The 16,160-nt window shown below is 37.1% G+C and overlaps 1 protein-coding gene across 2 annotated transcripts; it reads right to left on the reverse strand.

Annotated features, from left to right (window-relative positions):
• Positions 1-532: 532 nt before the first annotated feature.
• On the reverse strand, positions 533-9,637 carry si:ch211-156j16.1 (uncharacterized protein LOC564557 homolog). Of its 2 annotated transcripts, XM_067394951.1 has the most exons (5): positions 9,354-9,637; positions 3,335-3,736; positions 3,113-3,218; positions 2,260-2,296; positions 533-1,746 (listed from the first exon to the last, which is right to left on the reverse strand). In XM_067394951.1, the coding sequence occupies exons 1-5, from the start codon at positions 9,415-9,417 to the stop codon at positions 1,690-1,692; spliced, it is 666 nt and encodes a 221-aa protein (XP_067251052.1). In that variant the 5' UTR covers positions 9,418-9,637; the 3' UTR covers positions 533-1,689. The 2 variants fall into 2 exon arrangements, with proteins under 2 accessions (XP_067251052.1, XP_067251054.1); XM_067394953.1 differs by lacking the exon at positions 2,260-2,296 and having other exon boundaries at positions 9,354-9,634.
• Positions 9,638-16,160: the final 6,523 nt, after the last annotated feature.

Genomic DNA, 16,160 nt, shown 5'->3' on the forward strand with positions numbered 1-16,160 from the left:
CCACTTAAGAACATGTTTATATTTACAAAGGTTCCTTTATTCATTGACTCCCCCTATCTCCTCCTATCTCTGCCAGTTTTTATAAGGGATTAGAGAGACAAAGAGGGAATGCGTGGGTGTGTGTTTGTGTGAGAAAGAGACAGAGTATAGGCCTGTTTGTGTGTGTGCCTAGTAAACCCTATGTTCTGAGGACCAAATGTCCAAATGTCCACAAGGATAGTAATACCAGAAATGTTTGATCTTGTGGGGACATTTTTTTTTCCTGAAATGTAATGATGCCAAAAGTTTTCTGGGATGGGTAGGTTTAGGGTTAGGGGCTGGAAAGTGTCATTAACTCAGTATAAAAAACATTATGCCTATGGAATGTCCTCATAATGATAGGAATACCAGTGTGTGTGTGTGTGTGTGTGTGTGTGAGAGAGAGAGAGAGAGAGAGAGAGAAGCCGGAATGCTGAGTAAAAGGGGTTGAAAGTAAACAGACAAACAGATAATGTTATCTGAATTCCACTAACACAACAACACAATATGGCAATACAACTTTGGAACTTTTTTTATTGAAACTGAACAATAAAAACAAAACAAAAAACACCACCCCAAAATACAAAGACAAACACTTGGTTTTAAGTGGATTCAATGGGAAAATGAAATCATGAAGTGACGGGATATAAAGAGGAATCTGGCAACAACAAAAAAAAAATCGTTGCAAACATTTGCAGTGTCTAAAGTCCTTTCTCAATATTGAACATTTATTCTTCATCATTCAGTGCACCTATTACTGATCTCTTAAGCAAAGCCCAGGATAGCCACGCTCTAGAACGTCAGTAAGAAACACAAACCCAACATTGACAAAAAAGAAATCCAAACTAAACCATGCAAAATGTCTGTATGCTGTTGAAATGTTTAATCCAGGGTGAGGAACATGAGAATTTTAGTGATACATGCCAATAGCAGCTGCGTGCAATGGAGCTAAGCTAATTGGAACACATAATAATGATGCATCCCAGAGGAAGTGATGTCACTTTTGGAATGGGTGACAGTTAAGAACAACACATTCAAGTCACTCTGTATTAAGGCACTTCAAAAGAGTAAATCTCAAGCACTTATGGTGTGCTGCTCCCCTCAACTATAATTCAAAAATATTAATGCCGCTAAATTACACATCTTGAGCCTATTCTGAGAACAGAATGTGTCCACAGCATCTGCCTATATGTATCACAAACTGTACATAATGCGTCATAGTCCTATTGGACACATCTGTAGAGAGGAAAAAGTAAGAAATTGAGAAAGATAATGATCTTGGATTGGCTTTTTTCACACATGAAGATATTACGTTTCTTTGTATGATATTTACACTCAGTTGAATTAAAAAAAAACATACAAGCTTTTGCTTGCATGTGCAGTTGTTTGCTTGTTTTGTTTGTTCATTAGGCCCTTCATAAACTCAGTGAGTTCACTCATATCCTATTATATTAATATGCATTAAAAAAGATACTGTAACTTCCTGTGGCCTCTCACTGTTAGGATATAAATGAGGCTTCTAAATTTTGGGGAGGGTTTTTGTCGGAGGGTTGGGGAAGGTATCTTTTTCAATTGGAAAGGGGATGTGGCACTCTCCTACTCCCCTTGTAGTCCTGAATGGATGGATGGTGAGTGTGCTGCTTATATTGTTTTAAACATTAGAACAATAGTTCAGAACTTCCGCAATTTCTTCTTCTTCTCTTCCTGTCGTGCCTTCCTTTTCAGGGGCTGGGAAAGAAAGAGGACAAAGCAGATTAGTACAAATGTAGCAGCAATAGACATTTATTAAAGCTTATTTTATACATGTAACAGACACAGATAAACAAAAAAAATAAATAACAGTACATGACAATATACATTAATAGGTTATTGAAAATTTCAATTGCATTGATCGGTTTCATTCATGAGTAAAAAAATTTTTAAAAAGAAGTGTTTTTTAATACAATTGGTTATTTTTGGCCCTCTTATTTTGGGCAAAACCATGTTAGTATCACAAATAATATAGCATCAACAGCACTGTATTGCCACTCCATTTCAAAACAGTAAATTTGCAGAGTGATTTTTCAAATTCTTGATACGGTTCAGTGTTTCTCCAATATTTGCCATTTAGATGAACACTGGTAGAAGGCCACTTGGAGTAGCAACATAGTTTTGTTAAGCTGTAATATGTTTACATTATTTTATGAGCAACTGGGTTACACTGATTAATCAGGATTATCTATGAAACAGTAAGACAGTTACAGAGTCTTGTTTTTGAGGCTTTCGTTTCTTTGCAGTCCTAAAACATAAAAATCATATACTGTCAGCATGCAAAATTTCACTTCAATCATTCATACAGAGAACACATTCCTAAAGCAGCCACTGACATCTGTCACATAATCTCCTCTCTCTATATATAGTGCTGTCAAATCGATTAACCATATCTAACATAAAGGTTTGTGTGAATATATATATATTTGGTCGATTTTAGAAAATCATATTAATAAATGCTGGGTGGGCTGTGTTGATAAATGGCATGCAATTCATTTTAAAATGATGGGGAAAATGCTGTATTACTGTTACTAAAAATAAAGCTGTATCTGATTATACTATGTTAGCTACTTGACAAAATAGTGTTTTTCTCTGAGGCATGGTAAAGCATGGTACTCTCGGAAAATTAATAAAACTAGATTTAAACAATAAGACTAAACGTGTTGAGCTACATAACAGTAATTCGTTTTCTGTCTATATACGTAACCAAACAGTTGTTCCCTTGTCTTAGAAAATATGTAACATATTAAATTCTCTTTGGTGTTTCCATGGATTCTACAAAATAAAACCGGAAACCTATAACGTGGATATGACGCCATTGACAGGCGACTCCTCACACGTCCAGTATCCTTGGTTAAAATTGCGATTTTCTCACGGTTTACAAATAGTTGGAAACATATGAGATATTGTAAGTACTCAACTGAACAAAATATATAACACTGGCCTAGTGGTTTTTGGATATTTTACTGCAAAATTGTTATATATTGTGCCTTTAATTGCGATTAATCGATTTGACAGCACTAATATATTTTATTTTCTGCTCATAGTAATAAAAAGTACTTACGAATACTGGCCCATTCTTCTGACCACCAAGATGATTACAGCAATGACAACAATCACTCCAATCAAAGCGCCGATTACAATCCCCACCAACTGTCCTGTGCCTGTATCTGGAATAAGAAAAATCCCCCACCAGATATCATGACTGCTCATCCTCACTCACATTCTCAATTCACATTCTTAATTGTAACAATATATACACTGTATGTCTGTGAGTATATCTAACCTTCTTCACCGTCTATCTTTACATTAGTTGGAGACTCTGATCCTATTTCTTCAACTTTTTCAGGTTGTGTTGTCGGCTCTTTATCTTCAGTAAGGGCTTCAGTGGTGGCCATCTCTTCTGGTCCAGCTTCTTCTAATTTTGGTGCATCTGTTGGGGCTGCTGTTTTTATTTGGTCATCTAATCCAATCACTGGTGTTTCTGTGGAGGAAGATGATGGTGCTTCTTCTGTTAAGGATGGTGCTTCTGTTGTGGCAGCTGCTTCTGTAGCCACAGGAACAGGAGCTGGTGTTGAAGCAGCTTCTTGAGGAGCTATTTTTTCTGTTGTGGCTATGACATCAGGTGCTTCAGATACAGTTCCTTGCACTAGAGTCAGATCAAAAGCTGTTGGCACCACCAGAGTACCTGGTACAAGAACAATACAAATGTTCATACAAATGTAACATTTCAACATAAGGGGAGAGCTTTAGAGATAGAGTTGGAGGAAAATGGAGAAATTCCAGAAACACACACACAGTTTGCTGTGTATTTTGGTTCTCTAGTGGTTGTATCAGATGGGTGAGCCAAAAATTTCCCATGGCCTGCTGTTAATAGTGAGAACATTCCAGCCTCTCCATCAGCCCAATATACACACACGTACACATTCACTTAGACATTTACCTACAAAAACATTCTGCCTTACCACCATACAGAAGGTCACGCCCTAACTATTCAGCTCCACACTAATGAGATCACTTCCTTTTTACGTCATACCTTCAACCAAACTAAATGTCTCACTTCCTGGGTTGAGCCGGCAATAACTGCACACATGGAAATGAAGCATTGGAGGAAAAAACATGGCAAAGATGGCATGTTTCCTCAGGGGGTGATCTTAGATCTTTCTGCACCACTCACAATGACTTCAGCAACCATCAGAGACACAGCAAAAACTGATTTTAGATCTGTGCTTGTGTCAAAGCCAGATGGACTGCATATGAGAGACTTTCTCTTGGCGATCTGTAGGGAAACTCCCTTTACAACAACACCACCTCAGCTGCTGAAATACACGGTTTAAAATATCAAACTCAGCATGGGTTAAAAACGCAGCACACTTTGGCTTAATAGCATATTAATGTTAGGGTTCTTTTGTAATAGAACATTTTTATATTAATTTTTTTACTCAGACACTTACAGCAGTGTGGAAGTTAAAGGGTCGTTCGCCTAAATGAAAATGTGTCATCATTTACTCACCCTCATTTATCAAACCCATATGTCTGTCTTTCTTCTGTAAAGCCCTAAAGGGGAATTTCAGAAGCATATCCTGGCTGTTATTTTTAATATGTTGATTACACAATACTTATTTTTGAATAGTCCATATGGCTCATTGTGAGGCAATGCTCATTTTGTGAATGAATCATGTCAGTGTTGATCCAGTTCACAATCCCAGTTGGAATGATTCCTTCACAATGATCCGGTTTTAAAGTTCAATTCACTAAATTAATAACAGACATTATAGTTTTATGATACATTTATGGTACTTTTGAGTTCTTTTTGAAGTTCATCTTCATTCATTGTGAAGGCATTGAATGAATGACAAGCGCATTATACAAAATATGTTCTTTTGTGTTCCACAGAAGAGAGAAAGAACTTCTTTTAATAACATGTTTCCACTCAGTTTGTAATTTTAAGCTCAAATTTATATAACCTAATTAACTAGGCTCCCAAAATAAAGCATCATTCCAATTTAAGACCTCTTACGTGAGAGGAAAACATTATTTAATTGTAAGTGGGTGTAAAAAAAAAAAAAAAAAAAAAAATCTATTCTGGTCCTCAGATCACTGTTGCTTTTCATAGTGCCACAATCAAACAAAACTGTCCTATTAAGAAACATGTAAGGGTGGGGTGGGGTCAGAGATCAGAATGTCCTGTGTGTGTATGTGTGTAAGTTTGTGTGTTTATATTAATGTTCTTGTTGACTGCTGCTAACAATCAGCTCATTATGTTTGAGACCCCAACAATTAGTTCTAAGTATGGCTCTCTTCCCCTCCAACCACCAGCACACATACTCACATAAATGCACATGATGTGATGGGAGGAGCAGAGTATGGAGAAAGAGCCAGCTGTTCTCTCCCTCTCTTTCTCTGAGTTGTACACAGCGACATGTGCAGAAACTGTAACTGTAAGTTATGTAAAAAAAAAAAAATACAGTCAACTGCTCATTATCGCGAAATAAACCTCAGCATTGTGATCGGGACTTATGATGGCCATTCGTTATTTTGTAATCTTACCTCTATATTTTATCTAAGCTTCTGCTAAAAAACTATGTCTATGTACAAAACAATTGCGGCAAAACAAACACTGCAGCAATATTACTGTAATATTAATACTGAAGTCGGCTCAAAAAATTGACAACTGAGACGCAAGATGGTGGCAGCTGCGTTTGTATGAAAGCACGTCCGCGGTGACATGAAATTAGCGCCGGTTCAATTATTTATGAACAGACTGCTATCCACGTTATTTTTAGCATAAGAGCAGACGGCACCATTTTTACCTTCAATGTGCAAGGCTTCCGGTATCAGACGCTTTCAATTATTTTAAATGAAAACAGTTCATGCTGTGAATATGTGTAGGCCTATATAGTGGCCACTGTACAACTCATTCCCCAACATGGCCTCGATTTAGTAAAACGAGTACAAATTCTTAATTCTTGGGAACAAATTAATTTGTGGCCATTATATATATATAAAATATATATTTTTGTTTTTTGTTTTTTTTGTATGAGCTCCGTACAAACTGGTAGGCCTGTTTGTTATCATATTAGTTTAATTTTTATTGTAATCATAAACACACTGGTTTGTAGCACAATCTTTACAGTTACTGCGCTTTAGCTAGGTACACACTGCAGCTAAATTCAGTTGTCAGTTCACCTTTTAGTGCTTATTCCCGTTCTGTAAACACAGTTCAGTAGAATACCGGAGTGACACTCATTTGCAGAAATTCTATGCAGTGTGTACAGATCCGAACTGAACAACTAATCAGCGAACAGGAACAAGCCCATAATAAACCGAAATGAATCCAAATGCTTAATGCTGAAAATAAGACCAAAATATTGTGATTCGTGTCTGCTCACTATAATAAGTGTTTTGTCACTGTAATATTACCAAAGTCCCTTTAAGACAAGTCATTTCAATCGGCAGCCATCTTTGAAACGCCTCTCGGGCATTCAAGTGCAGCTCCTATCTCTTTGAACGGGGAAACATCAAATTCTCCAAAGCTGTTTGCAAAGCTTTCGAATAAATTTCATATCACCAATGAAATCTAACAACAACGGTCTCATGAATTTTGTTTCTAAACGCTCGAATCATGACAAAAAAAACTCGGTATTTTTCAGGCTAGATCAATGCGCAGTTCTAAATGTGCGTCTCGAGTCTCATTTCTGAGGCGCGAGTCTGACTGTTTCTATAGGAACCGGAGCTTCTGGCCGCTGCAGTGACGCGATGAGTTTACCAATCGGCGATTGGCTCTTATTTAGAAGGTGGTACTTATTCCGCCATATTGCGCGTTACACTTTCTCCCATACAAAACAATAAGAGTGACGCGTCTTGATATTAGGCTACTTTTGTCACAATAATGGATGCCAAACATGCGCGAGATGCCAGAACGTTGCTATGGTTTCCGAGCTATAAATCATCGCTGTTTTGAGAGTGAGTCCAGTTCCATTCACACATTTAATGATGATTTAGGGGATTCACTATCGCATTTAAATGCGGTTGTCACTCCTGAAACTTACAGTGTGTATGTGGCTTGTGCCGCTAATCTTAACATTCACAAGATTCACATTTTCTGCGTTGAAAAATAAGGTGAATACAACATTGCCATTGGTGATCATCCATCCATTCTCCGAACGGCTTGTAGACGCTTGGTGGCGGTGAATTGGAAATATCAGATCACTGAATGCCGTGATTGACCAATCAGAATCGAGTAATTTCAGAGCGCAGTGTAATAAAGGGGAGGGAGATTTGAGAATTGGGACCGTGAGAAGCAGCCTTTCTATTAGTACATACTGCAATGAGTCAAAACCCACTAAAATAGTGCAGGTATGTGTACGTGTCAGTGAAAAACCACCCATTAGATGATCAAATTCAAATCTATGACCAAGCCTGAAACCTTTCCCTGACAAAAAAACAAACCATAAAAGGGAAAGACAAGGAAAAGGAGAGACAAATATAGAGGAAATGAGCAAAGAACCAGGGAAATAGAGCACAAGAGGCCAGTACTGGGTGTCTGTTGAACAGGGAGATTTTTTCCCCCAGGGTTACAGATACATAAAACATCTTTTTTTTTTTTTTATCCTAATCAAATACTCTCAATCTATATATATATAAAAAGAATCTATTCACTCCATTTACTGTTTCAGCATGTGTGAGGGATGTTGTGAGGGAGTATATGATGCTGGAATGTTTTTGTACAGCAAGAACTAGTGAAGAACATCTCATAAAGGCAGATTCCCTCCCTCTCACAGAAACACACATTACATGTCATGAGTGGGCAGCAGAGGACAGAGCAAGTGGAAAATCTCTCTTATCACTAGAACAGCACACATACACATGCTTAGGCTCTCACACTCACAATCTCCAGGGAACATCATATCACAGACTAACACACACACTTCCTAATCTAAAATACAACAGGTCTCCAGACCTGAGGGAGACAAAACTCAATATCTATACTTGAGCCCTGCATTTCCCCACAAATCAAAATTCTAATCTAAATGCATTTGTGAAGTTTACTTATTTTGAAGACAAAGCAGTTGAGTTCAGTTCAGATTCTTTTGTGTATTTTGAGTTGAAGATGAATTCAAAACAAATTCATTCAGATTCATCGAAAATCTGACTGCACTCTGAAGTCAAATGTGAAGTAAGCTCTGTGAATAGGTAGGTCTGAGTTTGTGGTTACATTCAGAGACCCTGAGAGAGTTTCAGGGTTCATGTAGCTAAATTAACACCCAGTACACCCAATAACTCGATATGCTCTCACGTGTCAGTTTACCATTGCTCTATTCATAACACACACAACACATAACAGAGTGTGACATCTGAAAAGTTAAAATGTTCACAGAACAACACAAATATTAATCTGTTCTTCAAAATAAAACTGTACATAATGCTGTATATTTAAACAGAGTGTAGAGTTCAAGTTTTTAACTGTCTGATGAAGCCCTGCTTTTAGAACAGGGAGTGGCAGCAACAGACTGGGAGAATGGGGAAAAAAAGGCAGACGAATGGCAGCAGGAGAAAGAATAAGAGAGACAGATAGAAGTCTGGAGAGGAAGACTGTGTACTGGTGACGCTCCTTTGATTGCAGGGAGTTAAGTTTTCCAAAGTTTGAAACTTGTTCAGCATTTTAATGTGATGTTTAGAGGGCTGTAACCAACCCTGAGCAGTGAGTCAGAGGCGCTGCAGTTTAAAAATAACACACATGCCCCTCCAACCCACCTCCGAGAGGGGTGAAAGCTTGATACCCTGCCAAAGATGGTTACAAACGAAGGGGGGGGGGTGAGGAGAGGAGAGAAAGACGTACAAAATAAGCGCATGTGGGGCGTCTCTCTCTTTCTCTTCGTCCTGCAATTCTCTTAGATGTAACCAGCCTGTGTACTATATGGTCAAATGCTTCCCTTAAATATAGAGTCTGCTCTATTAATACACACGTGTAACCCTGTCCAGATTGAGAGAAACAGGGAGAAACATAGAAATAGATCTGTGCTGACTAACTTAAAACTGGTATATAATGGCCTACAGCAATCATAGCACCATTACATCACTTTCCCATCACAAGGTCCAAATGAGAGAAACACTGTATCAGCACATGCTTAGATGTCACGCACACAAAACAAACATCATTTAGTGGAGATTCTGTGTGTAATCAAACAAAACTGAATTGAATTAATGAAAGTTATGGCCACTATAAGGAAGTAGAAATAGATGGAGACAATGGACAGAGTGTGTGAAAGAAAGGATAGCATTGTGCGTGTGTGTTGACTTACTTGCTTGGGTAAAGGTACAGAAAGGCCCTGCCAGGGCGACCAGCAGCAGCAGTATGATCCTCATCTTGGTCAGTGTTGGTCACTATCCTCCAACTGAAACTTTAACAAACTAAGAGGCTCCTAAAAGCACACAGTAGGGTCTGGATGAAATGCTGGCTCACAAGCACAGACGTGTGGCTTAAAGTTGGTTTGAATGGAAAGGGGCGGTGAGGTCTGGAGCAGCAGTCTGGACAGAGGTACTGAGAGCCAGAGTGAGAGAGAGTAAATGTGCGTTAGTGTCTTCAGAGGGTGAGGGGGTTGGGCATTGGCGTTAGGTGGTCCTGCCCCTCATGCCTTAAAGTAAGTCTCTGTCTATCGGTCTTACTCTCTCTCTCTCTCTCTCTCTCTCTCTCTCTTTCTCTCTCTCTACTTGACTGTCACTTTCTAAATTTTTAAAAAAAAAATTTTTTATTCAAGGTTCCTTTATATAAACAGGAAAGCCACTCCAAAATAAACTTTTTATATATATTTTTTTTTCTTTTTTTACATTACTTTTAACATTGCTTTTATTTTCCTTAAATATTTCCAAAAATCAGTCTTATGGAACAGGGTGGATGTCAATGAAATGATGAATGAAAATGATGTATGTGAATGAAAATGCTGCTGTGAGAGACAGTCTGAGCAATACTGTTGTATCAACCTTATTTTACAATGTAGAAGTAAGCTGTTTTCTGTGAAGACTTCTGATTCATTAGCTGCTATAGGTAAATACTTAGAAAAATAAAGTGCAGTAGGCCTAAATGGTAAAATGTTTTGCGTTACAAACCAGTGTGGCCACACCCGCTCTTACATTTAAAAAAAGGTGGATACACATTGAAAATATGGCTAAAAATAGCTTAAATAAAATAAAAAACTTACCCTGTTTCACAGACAAGGCTTATACCTAAAATACATGTTTGTGCTGTTTTATCTGAAAGAAACTTATCTTAAAATATGTCAGTGCCATTTTTTTTTTTGTTTTAAGATGCACACCAATAATGTTTTTTAAAAAATTTTTATTAATCTAAGGCACTTTTATAAAAGCTATTTAAATGCCCTTATTAAACCAAGGCCTAATTCTGGCCAACTTAATACAGTACAACCTATTGTACAGACTGTATGTCTGTCCCCCATAGCCAAACTGTGTCAAGTAATTGCTTAAAATTAAATATGTCGTCTATCCTGACTATTAAATTATGGGAATTTGGTGAATTTAGGATGTAATTATGGACAGATGGCTTATTTTACGACTGAAAATGAGGGCTGTCTACTGCCTGCCACGAGTTCTAAGCAAAATCCTCCAGCATATCAGTTTATGATTCCGAGGAAATGGCACTGAATTATTTTCAACCGTTGAAAGTTTGAAATGGCCTGTAAGATACTATTTGTTCAGGGTGAATGCGGCCATTTTATGCTGACATCTAGTGGCTAGTTAGTGTAATTACAGGAGCACAATGTTCCTTCTGTCTAATAGCAGCCAAATCATCCCTCACGTATAAACAAGACCACACAGAAAAGGTACATTTCTTAAAGACTGAGGGTAGTTATGAATTTTATTAACAGTCATGTAAAATTTGTGGAGGGTCATTCATGTTATATGTTACATTTAGCTACATGTCTTAAATTTTTTTATAAAAATTAAACTAAAAATGGAAAAAGTATAGATAAGCTTCCTTTATCACAATGTCTAAGTGATTGAGCTTCTGTTTTGTGTTTGCTAATGAATGTTTTTATGTGAATAAAAGGCTTAATTCAATCTGTTCATCATATAAAGTGATCGTGTCTCTTCAGAAAATTTGGACTAAGCTGCTCAATTAATTTGGACTAGTTTTACTAATCTTTTTGAAGCATTAAAGTGGTAGTTGCGTAGCAGTCAATGGAAGGACAGAAATCTCTCAGATTTCAGGGGTTTGGAATAACACGAGGGTAAGACATAATTTTCATTTTTGGGTAACCCAACCCTTTAATTGGGCCTAATGTAGGCTACCTATTTATTTAATTTCATTTTGATAATATTGTATTAACTGGCAGTTCTTCAGTAGAGTGTGGGGACTAATTATAACTATGCTAAATTAGTATACTTATACTACAATAATTACTAGTATGAGCTCTCATGTCCCAGACACTGCTCAACCATGAGTGTCTCTATAAGTAGAATATGACAGCAGGAAAAAGTACTGCATCAACATCTCTCATCATATGGGGGCAAATAAATGGCAAAAAGGCAAAACATGAACATTTAAACTGATGCTGGTTAAACTCGATCCACATGATTCAGCATCTTTTAAGTCATTGCATCAACATCTCATCATTTAGGGGTGGGGAACGGATTTCGACAGCTGTATATTAGCCGTCGAATTCTTTTTCCCCCCATGAGGTTCTAAAAAGGCAAAAACTGAACATTTAAACGGGTGCTGGTTAAAATCCATCCGCACAGAGGATAGAATCATCATCTTTTAAGTCACTGCATCAACATCTTTGACAGCTGTATATTTGCCATCGAATTCTGTTCCCCTCCCATGAGGTTCTATTATTTATCAAACTGGCTCACTCTCACACTTCTCGATGTCTTTGTGGACACTGTGCTAACCTTTGGTGCAGTTGCATACAAAGTATCCTAGGTTCGAGTCCAGCATCGTGGATTTTGACAGATGTATATTTTTTTTATAATCAAAAAGAATCGTTACATTTTTCAAAAAGAATCGCTACTTTCCTAAAAAAAAATTGCTACATTTTTCAAAAAGATTTGCTACTTCCCCAAAAAGAATCACTACTTTCCTAAAAAAGAATCACTACTTTTCCCCAAAAGAATCGCTACTTGTCCAATAAAAATTGCTTCTTTTCCCAATAGAATCGCTACTTTTCCCAAAAGGAATCGCTACTTTCCCAAAAAGCATTGCTACCCTATGCCTTTTCGGGTGGTGCTTAATAAACGGGTATACTTTAAATCTGTAAATCAACTCCGATGAACTGTAATAAAGTGCTCTCACCTTCATTACTGCCGTATCCAGTATCACTCTGGAGACTGTAAGCTCCATCACAAACAGTTTGTATCTGTATATCCTTGAGTAACAACTTTTTAGGTCACATTGCCAGGGATCTGGAAACGGCTTTTTCAGAGACATTGCTTATGATTTAGGTGTGTTTGAATAGGGTTGAAGCTAAACTCTACACTCCAGGACCGACATTGCCCATCCAAGTTATATAAATATGAAGTTAAAGGCCAGTAAGTGGCAGCAAGCTACTGTCTTTATGAGTGAGTCATTCATTCAAACGTCTCGTTCAAATCAGGAATTCTTACTTTAACTGTAATTCACGAGCAAATATATTAGTAAGGTAGGCTTCATATGTTATATTCTCTTGTGCAAAAGACAGGATTTGAAGAGGCAACAAGCGAGCATTTAAAAAAATATGTAACAGCAATATAACAGGTATAGATGAGCCAGGCACACATAAGAGTGACGTTGTGAGGCCGCTGCATAGTGGCAGTTGCGTTTTGTGGTGCCAGGTCCAGTGGTAGGCGCATTAAAGCCCAGCAAACCATGCAATGTCAGGGAGACGTTCAGATCATGTCTTTATAACGTCCCCAAGTTCAGAGTCAGACCCACTTTTGTACTTCTGCTGGATGTGCAATACAGGTTCAATATCTGAACGTCTGACTAGGATCCCTTTTGGACGTCTATGGATGTGCAAAACTGGTTCAGTATCTAAACGTCTGACTAGAACTATTTTTGGACATCTGTGGACATGCAAAACAGGTTCAATATCTGAACGTCTGAGCAGAACCCCAATTGGACTTCTGTAAACCACCAAAATAGGTTTAATATTTAAACGTCTGAATAGGACCCCTTTTGGAAATCTGTAGATGTGCAAAACTGGTTCAATATCTGAATGTCTGAATAGGGACCCTCTTGGATGTAGATGCAGTTCAATATTTGAATTGAGTTTTCTTGGACATCTACAAGATGTGCAATAAGAGCTTTTATATACAAATGAAAATGACAAGCAGTCATATGTGTCCTGAGTCTAAAGATGTAAATATCACATGTATTTTTGTGAGAAATTTTATTTAAAGGAACAAAAGTGACCGTTATTGAAATCTCATAAAGAAATGAAACCGATTGAGAAATCTTATAATGGAACAAAACCGATCAGAAGATAAAAAAGGCACAAAAATGATCTTAAAATGACACAAAGAAATCAAGAATCACCACATGAATTTCATCAATGGTGACAATCAAAAGTGTCATGCAACAATGCATGCTGGGAACTATAGTACAAAACTCCCAGCATGCATCACAGCATGAATAAATTATGCAGCTGAATTGTCCTATTATTGTCTTTAATTCTAACTATTTGCTTTTATTTTTGCTGTGGTTTTTGTTCTGTCTTTTAGTAGCTTTTTGTGATGTCCAGACTAGAGTTAATCAGATTATCTGTTTGTTGTTACCACTGTTGAAAATGGCGATTGCTTATGTCTGTGTTTGTCATTGTAGTTCTATGTTCATGTTTATATATATATATAAAAAATTGTTTTTATTTTTCCCCATCTTCTAAGTGATATCTGCAATACAGCGTGATATTGCAGTAAAATAGGGTTTGAAGTTTAAATGTATTAATAGCACAACACAATTACTACAAATGACATCAGTGATTCAGGCTATTTCACAATGATTATAAAACCATCAATAGCTAAAAATCATCTGGTCTCATTTCAGCTTTCTTTGCTTTGTGCAAAAGTGTTTCATTATCACAGCAGCCAGAGAAGACAAACATATTATAAGAGTTAAGAGCCCAACTAATGGAAACACCAATAATCATTATGGTGACTTCAAATGAAACAAATATGAGTGTTTAAAACTTCTGTAGATGAATGACAGAAATAAAGTAAATCTAGTCAGTAATATGTGAAGCTATAATGCTGTTTGTGGAGTTGTTTAATCCTCATTTGCTGAGATCTGGAGAGATTTGTTCTTTTATCTTCATTTCATTTCATCTTAGTCTTGTGTTTCTGTTAGTCTCTTTTTTTCCTGTTCTTTTCTTTCCTTCGGTGATTCTGCTTGTTAACAGGCTTGGTAATGCTTAGTGATTTTATAAATTATATATAAAGATTTTGTGGCTCAGATAAGGTCAGTTCTGGTTTATTTCTTTGCTCTTGGCTGACATGTGGCATTGCTATGGCCTCTTTGTGGCTCGGGAGCGGTCCGCCCAAGTGCCATCATTCCACACATGTGGCCTACATCATCTTACCACACATGGCAGATCTGTGCCGGATCAGAGTTGCTATCTGGGTTACAAAGTGCTTGCAATATATTGCATTTTTCAATTTGTAAATCACTCAAATGTTTTGGTATACTAGAATTTATGTTGTGTGGACATTTTTGTTGTTGTTCGTTTTTAAACATAATTTGTATTTTAGGAAATGTTGTGTAATTGATGGTTTTCTTAAAGAAATAATATACTTGATATTGAAAAGCTGCTGTGTCCATTGTTTATTAAATCTTGAGATTAACTAATTACACCAAAACTACAAAAACAACTAATAATATCAGTAAGGACAAAAATAAAAAACTCCATTGTCATTGAAATTAAAGGATTAGTTCACTTTCAAATTAAAATTTCCTGATAATTTACTCACCCCCATGTCATCCAAGATGTTCATGTCTTTCTTTCTTCAGTTGAAAAGAAATTAAGGTTTTTGATGAAAACATTCCAGGATTATTCTCCATATCGTTGACTTCAATGGAGCCCAAACGGTTGAAGGTCAAAATTACAGTTTCAGTGTAGCTTCAAAACGTTCTACATGTGTTACATGCGCTCCCAGGAAAACGAAGACGAATATAGAAATCCAACAAGGTTTATTTACAAGGCTTAAAGGTAATCCAAAAACGTTGGTGCTTCAACACAAACAATACTGGAAAACTAAAGGGTGAAAAGGCAGGAACTTAAATACAAGGTTAATGAGGGAACTAATGATGAACACCTGTGATGATTAAATGAATTACCATGACAACTGAAAGGTGGCGGGAAAAAACAGAACAAAGGAAGACATGTAACATGAAAACAAAACTAGAAGTTCATGAAACCAAGATAAACAAGGCATAACTGTAACATCATGATCCCAGATGAGGAATAAGGGTCTAGAGAAACCACCGATCATTTTCTAAAAAACAAAAAAAACAAATGATATAAGTTTTAACAATAAATGCTCATCTTGAAATAGCTCTCTTCTTCTCTATTAGAATTCCAGCAGGGTAAACACTGCTAAGTGTATTACTGCCCTCCACAGGTTAAAGGGTTAGTTCACCCAAAAATGAAAATTCTGTCATTTATTACTCACCCTCATGTCGTTCCACACCCGTAAGACCTTCGTTCATCTTCAGAACACAAATTATGATATTTTAGTTGAAATCCGATGGCTCCGTGAGGCCTTCATAGGGAGCAATGACACTTCCCTTTCTCAAGATGGCCGATTTCAAAACACTGCTTCATGAAGATTTGGAGCACACATGAATCAGTGTATCGAATCATGATTCGGATCGCGTGTCGAACTGCTAACAGCTGAAATCACGTGGCTTTGGCGCTCCGAACAGCAGATTTGATACACTGATTCATTTGTGCTCCGAATCTTCCTGAAGCAGTGTTTTGAAATCGGCCATCACTAAATAAGTCGTTATTTTGTTTTTTTGGCACTCCAAAAATATTCTTGTCGCTTTATAATATTAATATTGAACCACTGTACTCACATGAACCGATTTAAATATGTTTATAGTACATTAATGGATCTTG

This window comes from Chanodichthys erythropterus, chromosome 9 (assembly GCF_024489055.1).
Source record: "Chanodichthys erythropterus isolate Z2021 chromosome 9, ASM2448905v1, whole genome shotgun sequence".
NCBI lineage: Eukaryota > Metazoa > Chordata > Actinopteri > Cypriniformes > Xenocyprididae > Chanodichthys > Chanodichthys erythropterus.